General features: G+C 44.6%; 1 protein-coding gene across 1 annotated transcript; it reads right to left on the bottom strand.

Moving 5' to 3' along the window:
• Positions 1–3532: 3532 nt before the first annotated feature.
• SOWAHA (sosondowah ankyrin repeat domain family member A) lies at positions 3533–7092 on the bottom strand. The gene has a single exon (XM_065918538.1). The coding sequence runs from the start codon at positions 6952–6954 to the stop codon at positions 5263–5265; it is 1692 nt and encodes a 563-aa protein (XP_065774610.1). The 5' UTR covers positions 6955–7092; the 3' UTR covers positions 3533–5262.
• Positions 7093–13164: the final 6072 nt, after the last annotated feature.

The following is a 13164-nucleotide window of genomic DNA, read 5'->3' as shown; positions in this document are numbered from 1 at the left end:
CCTCCCACTCCCTCTCTCACTATCTGGTCCTTCTTTCCACTTCCCTGCAGTAATATCTGAGGCCACCTCTGCTCCACAGGTTCAAGTTCAGAGGTAGGGCAGTTCTGGAAGTGTGACGCCAGCCATAGAGGTTCAAGGCAACAAGCTACCTGGAGAGTGACAGTCTACTTATTAAACCATTTTAAAAGGTCAGATAATTTATTCCAGGATAAGGCAAAGAAAAGGGGAAGAATATAGGTCCTGAGTAGGCCCAGCCTAAAAGCCATATGTGCAGAGGGGTGTTTTCAATCCAGAAGGCTGAATGACTGCTTGTTTAGGACTGGAAGGTAAGGCTGGGGATTCTAGAGGTATGTGGGGTAAGAAAGGCATTGTGGAGACTTCTCTGATGGTCCAGTAGTTAAGAATCTTGCCTGCCAAAGAAGGGGACGTTGGTTCAATCCCTGGTGAGGGAAGATTCCACACACCTCAGAGCAATTAAGCCCCTGTGCCACAACTACTGAGCCCATGTGAGCCTAGAGCCTGTGCTCTGTAACAAGAGAAGCCATCGCAGTGAGAAGCCTGAGCTCTGCAACTAGAGAGTAGTCTCCACTCATCCCAACTAGAGAAAGCCTACTTCCAGCAATGAAGACCCAGCAAGCTAAGAATAAATTAATAAATTAAAAAAAAAAAACAAAAAGAACCCACCTGCCAACACAGGAGACAAGGGTTAGATCCCTGACCAGAAAAGATTTCACATGCCACTGGGCAGCTAAGCCCGTGTGCCACAACTACTGAGTCGGCATGAGCCTAGAGCTTGTGCTCTGCAACAAGAGAAGCCATCACAATGAGAAGCCCGCTCGCCACAACTAGAGAAAGCCAACACACAGCGACGAAAATCCTGTGCAGTCAAAAATAAACAAATAAAAGGCATTGCGATATTTGAAATAATGTGATATCACTTACAGAATATAGGATAGTTTCCCTTTTGTGGTAATATATTTTTCCTAGTAGTGTCAATGTTGTTGTTTTTATATATATACATAGGTACTAACATGGTAAAAGAATGGTGATCAGGTAGAGCAACACCACAAATCAGAGCTATTTGGTTTTGGAATGCATCCAGATATCCCTTTGGGACCAACTTGGCACTCCTAGTAATATTTCAGGATGGTGTTGCAGTTCACAGACAGCTCTACCTACTCATTCCATGTGCTCCTCCCTCCCCACAGCCTGTAGGATAAGTACTGCCAATTCCACAGAGAGATGGAGCTTGGAGAACTAGGTGACTTGCTTAAGGTCACTGAATGAATAAAGAGCTGAGATGAGACCACCTTACTTTTCTCTAACAGGATGCTTTACTGGAAAAGAGCACCAGGATGCCATCCTGACCATGACAGTTACTAACTTGAGGCCCATACAGGTTACTTACAGTTTCTCTAGGCTTCCTTACTTTAAAAATCAAGATACTAACAGTACATACATTGTAAGGTGGTGGTGAATACCTGCAAAGTGTTTAGAACCGTGCTTAGCACCTAGTAAACACAGGTTATATATGCATTCCCCATAGCCTGGTCAAAATTGGGAAAGGAGTACGTCAAGGCTGTATACTGTCACCCTGTTTATTTAACTTATATGCAGAGTACATCATGCAAAATGCTGGGCTGGATGAAGCACAAACTAGAATCAAGATTGTGGGGAGAAATATCAATAACCTCAGATATGCAGATGACATCACCCGTATGGCAGAAAGTGAGGAGGAACTAAAAAGCTTCTTGATGAAGATGAAAAAGGAGAGTGAAAAAGCCATCTTAAAACTCAACACTCAAAAAACTAAGATCATAGCATCTGGTCCCATCACTTCATGGCAAATAGACAGGGAAACAGTGGAAACATGACAGAGTTTATTTTCTTGGGCTCTAAAATCACTGTGGATGGTGACTGCAGCCATGAAATTAAAAGATGCTTGCTCCTTGGAAGAGAAACTATGACAAACCTAGACAGCATATTAAAATGCTGTTAAGTGTGACAGCATATTAAAAAGCTGTTAAATGTGACAGCATATTAAAAAGCAGAGCCATTACTTTGCCTACAAAATCTGTCTAGTCAAAGCTATGGTTTTTCCAGTAGTCATATATGGATGTGAGAGCTGAACCATAAAAAGGTTGAGTGCCAAAGAATTGATGCCTTTGAACTGTGGTGATAGACTCTTGACAGTCCCTTTTACCACGAGGAGATCAAGCCAGTCATTCCTAAAGGAAATCAACCCTGAATATTCACTGGAAGGATTGATGCTGAAGCTCCAATACTTTGGTCACCTGATGGGGTGAACTGACCCACTCGAAAAGACCCTGATGCTGGGAAAGATTGAAGGCAGGAGGAGAAGGGGACAACAGAGGATGAGATGGCTGGGTAGCATCACCAACTCAGTGTACGAGTCTGAGTAAACTCTGGGAGATTGTGAAGAACAGGGAAGCCTGGCTTGCTGCAGTCCATGGGGTCGCAAAGAGTCAGACACAACTGAGCAACTGAACAACAACAACAACATACCCTGGTCTCCATTAGGTACATAACACATACACAAGAACAGCCTCCATCCTCCTGAGAGGAAACGTACAATTGTATTAAGAAGTTTGCTGTGGATATGAGTCATACACATCTACATCAGCAATTAACTCTTTCCCCATTAAGAGGAGTGATTCTGTTCCCTGTGATAATTTTAACCAGATAAATTGCCTTAATCGATGAACAACTAATTTGGGGCGGGGGGGTCAGTTGTTGGAAATACCCTTCCACAGGTATGCCTCCTGTTAACCAGTTATTCTTCTTGAAAACTTCCCATATACATATTAAACTGTAACTTCCTACTAACTTCCCTTATAGTTTCAGATGGTCTTAGCCTGCAAGGGAAAAGCAGTGGTTTCTTACACCTGCACGTTAGGCTTATTGACCCTAAACTCTTGCCAAATATTTTTACTTCACTTGGAAGGTTTGCAGCACACCCTTGTGAAACACAAAGATTCTTCCACAGTTTAAGAATCTTCTTCTGATTTAAATGTGCCGTAAACATTAATTATTGTTATCGCTAATATGCTGGTTTACATTTTGTCTTTCTCAAAGCCAGTCATACCTGTGTGTGTGACCTTTGTTACCCTCAGTCAAGTTTCTCTTTCATTATGAAAAATTTCTAATATTTTATTTTTAGACCTTCAGCTCCTCACATTGCTTTAATTATTGCCTCTCGTCATTTATTTTTTCACAGAGGCAGACGATTTGATGTGCATTTTGAAATAATTTATGCAGCTTAGCTAGAGTTCCAGGCAAGGAAGATGGGAGAGGCCAGATCAGGGCCTACATTTACCTACAGTTTTTGGCTATCATATCCATGTTTGGCTGATTCCTTTACTTTGCAGAGAAATCCAAATTCTTTCAATAGTAGAACACTTGAAAGAAGCAAAAAGATGGGGATAAAAGTAATGAAAGAGAAATACAGTAGCAAGTCCCATAGAATGTTTAAGGGAAGTACAGCATCACACAAGCAGGAACAAAATGGGAAAATGTTTATTTCATTGTTTAAATCAAAACATTCCAGGAAGGACTGCCTTAAATAATTTCAGAGGCCTCACTGATACATATATGGGAGGGGAGCCCCACTACCCTGGCCACAAAAACTATTTGGTATAACTAATCACATGCAAACCCAATTTGCAAAAGCAGAGCATTATTACAATATGATATTTTTTAAAAAGATTGGTTGAGCAAATAGACTCCATATCTTTAAAATGGGAAAAGAGCCATTACAATTATGCTGGGTTGAACCTGAGAAATCCTGGCAATACTTAAAACCTTCTCAATTATAAATAGGAGCAAAGATACAGGTGAATTAAGCTACCCCTCTCTAAAGTCGCTGAGCAAGGAGACTTTGCATTTGCTATTTTGGAATAAGTTGTTTGCTTTCAGATGGCTTTTTAAAATGGGTACCACATAAGTTTTGCTTGTATAGAACTTTCTTATAAAACAGTTGCTCCTTAATTGTATCTGTTACTATTTAACCAGTTATTTTCCTGGTGTTAGGCTATGACATTTTTTGTCTTTGAATATTCACCTACTGCAGTGAAAGGCTCAGCCAGATTTGAAAGCCACAGATTCAGAAACATGGCACAAGGGTGCAATTCACAAATCAAATTTTTAAAAGTTAAATATTCATGCCATATCAAAGTAGCCAGCGACCACTGCCAAAGATACATGTTTATATTTCACCATAAAGACAACCACAGGAGAAGGGCATGGCAACCCACTCCAGTATTCTTTCCTGGAGAATTCCACGGACAGAGGAGCACAGTGGGCTACAGTCCATGGGGTCGCAAAGAGTCGGACATGATTGAGCAACTAACACTTTGGACAAAGTTACTTAATTGCTCTGTACCTTTGTTTCTTCTTCAATTTAAAAATAAATAAATAAATAACCCAGAGCTGGGCTCAAAGGGGGGAAAAAACCCACCACAAATTAAAAGTATTTGCCAAAAATGTCTCTTTTCTCTCATTGTTAAATCACTTTTACTCCCAAGATGCACTTGTTTTCTAATATTTAGCATTCACAGTATAACTGAAATTAATTACATTCACAATGGTCACTTTCTGTGTTCAAGACTGTCTGGCATCTTGATTGCTTAAAATGAGGTAGATAACCATTCAAGGGTTTTGTTGGTTGGGACTTAATTCCTTTAGATCTTGATCGTTTGGTGTTTTTTTTAAATAGAATTCCAAAATATTTAGCAAAAGATCGAAAATGTCTGAGCATTTTGGAAAAATATAATTTCAAGAGGTTATTTTATGAAAGTTGTTTTTACCTCATTTCAACTTAAAAACAGGATAAAAGCATCAAATTACAAATGCACTGCATAGCTTAAAGCTGACAAATAATCTATCATCACACAAAACTGTAATTCTGCTTTGGAAGATATAGATGCAGAGGCATTGGGTTAAATCATTCAGGGGCCAGACCAGCTGCTGCCCCTGAACCTTTGATCCTAAATTGCAAACCTCCTCCAAGGTTCAAGCCTGATTTCCAGAGTTCTTCATAGGAGGCTCTCACTGAGATCTTGAATCCCATCTCTGGAGAAAGATTAAGAAGTTGGAGACAAAGGCCCGCTTGGGTAAAACAGGCTGCAGTGGACAAAGCTGGAGACACGATGGAGCCAAAAGTGTTGGACCATGGTCTTGGGCAGGCTTTGACTGTGAGAGGGAGGGGCGATTAGAGAGACTAAATCGAAACCTTGGGAACCGTCAGGTTGCTGGGGGTAGGCTGGGCACTAGACCAGCCAAGGGCCCCGGAGTGGGTCGACGAGAGATTTCTGAAAAGGTTGGCAGACTGCCGCGGATCTTTGTCTTTTTACGAGGAGCCATGGGCGAGGCTCCCAAGAATTTGCTTAAGGAGCTTGACTTCCTCATGCCTCGAGCCAGATCCTGGAGCATCAGGTCATCAGCCAGGACGCCCAGAAATGCGCTGGTGGTGGAACTGAGGATGGTGGCCGCCACCTGCACGGGGCGCCGGGCCGCAAAACTGCCACCACCACCAGCAGCCCCGTCAGGTTCGGTCGAACCTCGCAGGCCAGGGTCGCCAAGTAGGCGACGCAGAGCATACGAGGCGCCGGACTGCAGGTACTGGTAAGCGCGCCGTCCGCTGTGGTCGCGCACGTGCACCTGCGCACCCAGGCGGACTACCAAGAGCACTGCCGCATCCTCGTGGCCGTGCAGCGCCGCCAAGTGCAGCGGCGTGTAGCCGCCGTGCGAGCGCGCGTTGACGTCGACCCGTGCGCCCCCACGCCGCGCGACCTCCACCAGCTGCTGCACCATCTCGAGGTCGCCGCTCTTAGCGGCCCAGTGCAGGGCCGTGAAACCAGACATGAAGTCGCGTTTGGCTGCCAGGCCGAGGTCGCGCAGCAGCAGCCCGTGCAGCTGGTGGGTCCAGCGGCCCCCAGCCGCCCGCACTAGCCACTCGTGTTCGGCCGGCTCCAGGGGCACGGCGGACGGCGGCTGGGCAGCCGGAGCCTCCTCGGTGTCGGGGCTCAGCAGGCGCGGGCCGGCGCGCGACAGGCGCCTCAGGTGAGGGGAGCGGCCAGAGCCCAGACCGAGGCCCAGGCCGGCCTCCTCAACCGAGAGCCGCCGCAGCAGCATCGGGGAGCTCCGCGGGCTGGGCTCCTCCGACAGCTGCCTGCGCAGGCCCTGCTCCTCAGCCCGGATCCGCAGCGCCGAGGGGACGGGGACGCAGCGCACAGGCAGCATGCAGGGCTTCTGAGGCGGCGGGCGCGGAGCGGGTGGTGGTGGCCCCCGAGGCGCAGCTTCCGGGTCTGGCGGTTCTACGCGGGTCGAGGGTGCCTCTGACGGCGCCGTGTTCGGTGGGGCCACATCTTCAGAGACACTCTCAGCGGGCTGGGCCAGCTCGAAAGCTGGAATCTGGGGGTCCGAGGGCACCCCTAACTGCCAGGCCGAGTCTAACAACAGCCCCTGAGTGGGCTCTGAGGCCGGAGCCCCGGTGCTGTCCTGCGGCTCTGATGGCGGGGCCGGGTCCTCAGCCGGTTCCGCCGCCCTCGGTGCCGAGGACGAGGACAGAGCCCCCGAGGCCGCGGTTTCCTCCTGTGATACAGAAGTGACCTTCGACGGCGGGGCTGGTTCCTCCCGGGCGCTCTGGAAGCAGCAGGGCGGGGGCTCGGGTCCGTCGCGGGACCGCGACTTCTTCCTCAGCACCACGAATTTGACGCCGTCAAGCTCCTTCACCACGGCCACGTCGTTGACGAACTGCTTGAAGCGGTCCCTGCGGGCGGCGCGGCCGCGTGGGTCGCCGGCCTCCAGCAGCGGTTTGAAGCGGCTCAGCAGCTCCGAGTTGCGCACCTTCCCGCCGTTCTCCTGCAGGAAGCCCAGCACCGCCGCCTGGCTCACCCCGGCGGCCGCCGCTGCCGCGGCCGCGGCCAGCGCCATGGTCACTTATCGCCCCGCAACGGGGGAGCCAGGCCGCCCGCTCCCACCAACTCCGCGGTTCCCGGTTGCTGGGCAAGGTGGACGTCGCGGCGCCGCCGGAGGAGGGAGCCGGGGTTCCGGGAGTCAGGTCCGCCCCGACCAGGCTCACCTGATCTTTTTCACCGAGGCGTGACGGGCGTGTCCTCGAAGCTGGACCTCGGTCATGCCAGCGCAGCGGGGCCCGGCAGTCTCCTGGAGAAATGAGCCGGGGGCCGCGGCGCGCGACCCCCGCCGCCGCCCCGCGGGGTCCCCAGTCTTCTGGGTAGGTGTCTGCCTTTACAGCCTGTCCAATGGGCGCCGGACTCCATCCCCCATGCGCGGTGCTCGCCTTACAGGTGACAGCTGCCTCCAGGGCCGCGGCGGGAGTTGGGGAACGGAAATTCTCCAGCGCCCCTCCCAACCCGGGAATTAAAGGCGCAGTGCCAGGCTTCAGCTCCACTCCCGGTTGCTAGGTGGGTGTGTTCCCCAGGGATAACGCGGTCGCCCGCCGGAGCAAGGCTTCTTATTCCTTTAAGAAATGTTTAACCACGACAAAATACTGGGCGATTGCTTAAGCCTGTAATTTATTTAAAGACCATCAATGCCTTCTGAATTGTTGATTACAGAAAAATGGCTTCGTGCAACTTGCAGTAGACACAATTCGCTGTGCGTGGCAATCTATGTCACCCGAGATTTAGAAGAGACGTTTTAAAAAGCAGTTTTCTTATGATGAGATAATACATTTTCACATCGAGTTTGGGGAATAAAACCACGGGAAAACATAAAGAAGGAAAAATATCACTTAAAATCACCATTAACATTTTGACTGTTTTTCTTCTCTCTCCCCCTACACATGTGTATACATGTTTATGCTTTAAAATAAGAAAGTAAAATTGGAATCATGCTATGTTTTTAAAAATTCACTTCCTCCACAAATATTTGCTGCGCAGCTAGTTTGTGCCAGTACCTTTTCAGATTGTGATGCATGGCTTAGAAAGACAGATAAAAATCCCTGATTTAGTGGAGCTCTTATGGTAGAATGGAGGAAGGTTTATGTTATTCAGTCGGTAAGTCGTGTGGGGCTCTTTGTGACCCCTTGGACTGAAGCATGCCAGGCTTCCCTGTCAGGGGATGGTGGGGAGAGACATAGAGAAGTGATGTGGTGAATATGCAAATTGTATAATATACTAGAGAAATACTATGGGTATTTAAAGTAAAATAAAATACTATGGGTATTTACAGTAAAGTAGAGGGGCAGGTTGTAAGTTTGTACCCTGTATTCAGGATTCAGTTCAGCTCAGTCGCTCAGTCGTGTCCAACTCTTTGCAACCCCATGAACCACAGCATGCCAGGCCTCCCTGTCCATCACCAGCTCCCATAGTCCACCCAAACCCATGTCCATTGAGTCGGTGATGCCGACTCATCTCATCCTCTGTCATCCCCTTCTCCTCCTGCCCTCAATCTTTCCCAGCATCAGGGTCTTTTCAAATGGGTCAGCTCTTCGCATCAGGTGGCCAAAGTATTGAAGTTTCAGCTTCAACATCAGTCCTTCCAATGAATATTCAGGACTGATTTCCTTTAGGATGGACTGGTTGGATCTCCTTGCAGTCCAAGGGACTCTCAAGAGTCTTTTCCAACACCACAGTCCAAAAGCATCAATTCTTCAGTGCTCAGCTTTCTTTATAGTTCAACTCTCACATCCATACATGACTACTGGCAGAACCATAGCTTTGACTAGATGGATCTTTGTTGGCAAAGTAATGTCTTTGCTTTGTAATATGTTGTCTAGGTTGGTCATAACTTTTCTTCAAAGGAGCAAGCATCTTTTAATTTCATGGCTGCAATCACCATCTGCAGTGATTTTGGAGCCCCCCAAAATAAAGTCTGTCACTGCTTTCACTGTTTCCCCATCTATTGGTGATGGACAGGGAGGCTTGGCGTGCTGCAATTCATGGGGTTGCAAAGAGTCAGACACGGCTGAGCGACTGAACTGACTGACTGAACTGATGGGACCAGATGCCATGATCTTAGTTTTCTGAATGTTGAGCTTTAAGCCAACTTTTTCATTCTCCTCTTTCACTTTCATCAAGAGGCTCTTTAGTTCTTCACTTTCTGCCGTATGAAGGGTATCATCTGCATATCTGAGGTTATTGATATTTTTCCCCTCAGTTTTGATTCCAGCTTGTTCTTCATCCAGCCCAGCGTTTCTCATAATGTACTCTGCATATAAGTTAAATAAGCAGGGTGACAATATACAGCCTTGACATACTCCTTTCCCTATTTGGAACCAGTCTGTTGTTCCATGTCCATTTCTAACTTTTGCTTCCTGACCTGCATATGATTTCTCAAGAGGCAGGTCAGGTGGTCTGGTATTCCCATCTCTTTAAGAATTTTCCAGTTTGTTGTGATCCACACAATCAAAGGCTTTGGAATAATCAATGAAGCAGAAGTAGATGTTTTTCTGGAACTCTCTTGCTTTTTCTATGATGCATTTCTATGATATGGATGTTGGCAATTTGATCTTTGGTTCCTCTGCCTTTTCTAAATCCAGCTTGAACATCTGGAAGTTCACAGTTCACATACTGTTGAAGCCTGGCTTGGAGAATTTTGAGCCTTACTTTACTAGCGTGTGAGATGAGTGCAATTGTGCGATAGTTTGAGTATTCTTTGGCATTGCCTTTCGTTGGGATTGGAAGAAAACTGACCTTTTCCAGTCCTGTGGCCATTGCTGAGGTTTCCAAATTTGCTGGCATATTGAGTGCAGCACTTTCATAGCATCATATTTTAGGATTTGAAATAGCTCAACTGGAATTCCGTCACCTCCACTAGCTTTGTTCATAGTTATGCTTCCTAAGGCACACTTGACTTTGCATTCAAGGATGTCTGGCTCTAGGTGAGTGATCATACCATCGTGATTATTTGGGTCATGAAGATCTTTTTTGTACAGTTCTTCTGTGTATTCTTGCCACCTCTTCTTAGTATCTTCTGCTTCTTTTAGGGCCATACCATTTCTGTCCTATTATGCCCATCTTTGCATGAAATGTTCCCTTGGTATCACTAATTTTCTTGATGACCATTATATCTATTACTGTGGGCAAGAATCCCTTAGAATAAATGCAGTAGCCATCATAGTCAACAAAAGAGTCCAAAATGCAGTACTTGTATGCAGTCTCAAAAACGACAGAATGATCTCAGTTCGTTTCCAAGGCAAACCATTCAATATCAAGGTAATCCAAGTCTATGCCCTGACCACTAATGCGGAAGAAGCTGAAGTTGAACAGTTCTATGAAGACCTACAAGACCTTCTAGGATTAACACCCAAAAAATATGTCCTTTTCATTATAGGGGACTGGAATGCAAAAGTAAGAAGTCAAGAAACACCTGGAGTAACAAATTTGACAAATTTGGTCTTGGAGTACAGAATGAAGCAAGGCAAAGGCTATTAGAGTTCTGCCAAGAGAATGCACTGGTCATAGCAAACACCCTTAAAGATTTTGGACTGTTAATGAATAGTGTTTGGTGCCATCCTGAGATATTCTCTATAAGAAAGCAAATGTGTTTTTTTTGGAAATTATCACTGGTATTTATGTTCACCAATCTATAGAATGCTAATATAAAGGTCAGTTCTTGGTTGCTAAAGGAAAGTAGGAAGTGTGTTTTCAGTAAAGAATGTATGAGGAATGAAATTACATTTTATGAAGGGAAAAGGAAGTAGGTCTAACTTACAGGTGGCTGTTTTAGGATGGGAGAACAAAGTAATGGGTATAAAAAGTGATAAGAAGGTTTTATAGAAAGTGGGCACCAAGGGAAGAGTTTTGTGCATAAATGCAAGTTTCTTGAGATGTTGAAATGCTTTTGATAATGGATTTTAAGTTTCTTCACCTCTGAAGTGATCTGTTCTGTGTTTACCTTTGAAATCTTCTTTGCTACTTTGGCTAAGTGAATATATTGTTTCACAGTGATCTATATGATTCTATCTGACTGAATGTTATAAACCCTTTTGATGTTTATCGGCAAAACTTCCTAAATAACTTGAGTTCTAGCTAACTTTGGGATGCCTCAGAGGGCCCCTGGGACATCCCAAAGAGGTATTAAACTACCTGGGTTCACTGGACATGTTAAATTACATGGGAAGTACTGTTGAAGGGGTGATAAATCTTCTCAGGTGATACTGTTATGGTTGATGTTACTAATATACATATCCTAAAATTATGTGGAATTCATGAAAATCTGATATGTCCTGGTATAATGTTGTCAGTTATAATTCTAGCTATCATGTTAAAGTGTTACAAGTCACAGCAATGACCAGGTTACTTTGTCAATTTCAATTTAATCAGATTTTAAACATGCCTTCTATGGTTTCACTCTGATGCCTTTGCAAGAATACCACTTGCTACTTCCAGATTTATGGAAAAGACTTTCCTAAGATTAACCAATAACCAAATTTTGTTTATTTGTTTTCTGGTAAACTGGTAACAGACTGGAATTTAGTCTACTCTCTCTGTTAAGAGAACAAAGTTTTCTTAGAGTGGAGCTTTCGATAACAGATTATGAATTTCTTTGCCTTTAAGGGATTTATATTCGTTTTTAAAATCTTTCATTACTTTGGTAAAGCAAATAAACATTATTTAAGATTATAGTACATGTAGACAAAACTCATTCTGCTTCTAGAAAAAATAAGCCCTCACGGTTAGACTTTTGCTATTCTGATGGTCTTAAAACATGGCAACAGTCTACTCCTAAATCAGGGAATTAAAAATGGGTGAACAAAAGCTGTAAATCAGAGTCAGGGCTATGGCAAACCCAAGATGGCCGCTTGGATTTTCCTGGCTCCCTGACAAACCTCATTTTTTTTTTTTTTATTCTTTTTTTTTTTTTTTTTCTAACCTCATTTTTATTTGATGGGTTAAAGCCTTCCCTGGCTACAGGGTTAATGCCCTCAATGAAAAAAATCATGTTTCACTGAATATTAAGTTTTTTTAATTGTTAAATTAAGTTTCTAGTTTTGTTAATTAAGGTCTAGTGTTTACTAAGACTCACTTCTGAGATAGTTCCTTGTTGTTTTGTTATATTGCTAAAAGATTTAATTAAATTATTAAAAAAGACACTCTAAGTTTGTTTCTAAAGCTTATCTCAGTAACCAATCTTCAGATAAAGATCAGATGCTCTATGATGTACAACCAGGAGAGTAACAACTGGCTATAATCATTTAACTAAGTCAGATGACCTGGGGTATACTGGGCTATACCTAATGAAATTTCTTGACTTAAATTCTTTTTCTTTTAAATTTTATCAGAGTATGGTTGATTTGCAGTGTTGTGTTAGTTTCAGGTATACAACAAAGTGATTCAGTTATACATGCTGCTACTGCTGCTGCTGCTAAGTCACTTCAGTCGTGTCCGACTCTGTGCAACCCCATAGACGGCAGCCCACCAGGCTCCCCTGTCCCTGGGATTCTCCAGGCAAGAACACTGGAGTGGGTTGCCATTTCCTTCTCCAATGCATGAAAGTGAAAAGTGAAAGTGAAGTCGCTCAGTTGTGTCTGACTCTTAGCGACCTCATGGACTGCAGCCCACCAGGCTCCTCCGTCCATGGGATTTTCCAGGCAAGAGTACTGGAGTGGGTTGCCATTGCCTTCTCCAGATCAGTTATACATATATTCATTCTTTTTCAGATTCTTTTCTCATATAGGTTATTACACAATATTAAGTAGAGTTCCTTGTGTGGTATGATAGGTCCTTGTTGGTTATCTATTTTAAATATAGTAGTGTGTGCATGTTCAGCCTAAGCTCCTGATTTATCCTTCCCATCATGTTTCCCATTTTGTAACCAAAGCTTGTTTTGTAATTGCCTTTAATTCTTGCTTGTGACCTTATTAATAACTGTTAGCTATATTATTTTCTATGTCACTTGTTTCAGAAGAGTGTTTCTTATGTTACTAAATGTGTGACTGAGCCTGTGATAAAATGCTGATATGCAGTTCCATATAAGATCAGTGATTGTAATAATGTAACTCTAGATATAGGAAGAAGCAACAAGAGGGAATATTTCCCTGGACCAAGAGGCTAGTAAGACAAGAATAGTTCAGAGACTTTTGTCGCTTGCCAAGGCCTGGTCTAGTAACAGCATATTGATTGAACTGTCAATGGAATCTTCGGTAGACCTGGGAATAAGCCTTCCCAGCACCGTGGG

The sequence above is a fragment of the Muntiacus reevesi genome, chromosome 1, assembly GCF_963930625.1.
Source record: "Muntiacus reevesi chromosome 1, mMunRee1.1, whole genome shotgun sequence".
Taxonomy (NCBI): domain Eukaryota; kingdom Metazoa; phylum Chordata; class Mammalia; order Artiodactyla; family Cervidae; genus Muntiacus; species Muntiacus reevesi.
Note: the sequence above shows the minus strand (reverse complement) of the source record. Positions and strands in the feature narration are given on the sequence as shown.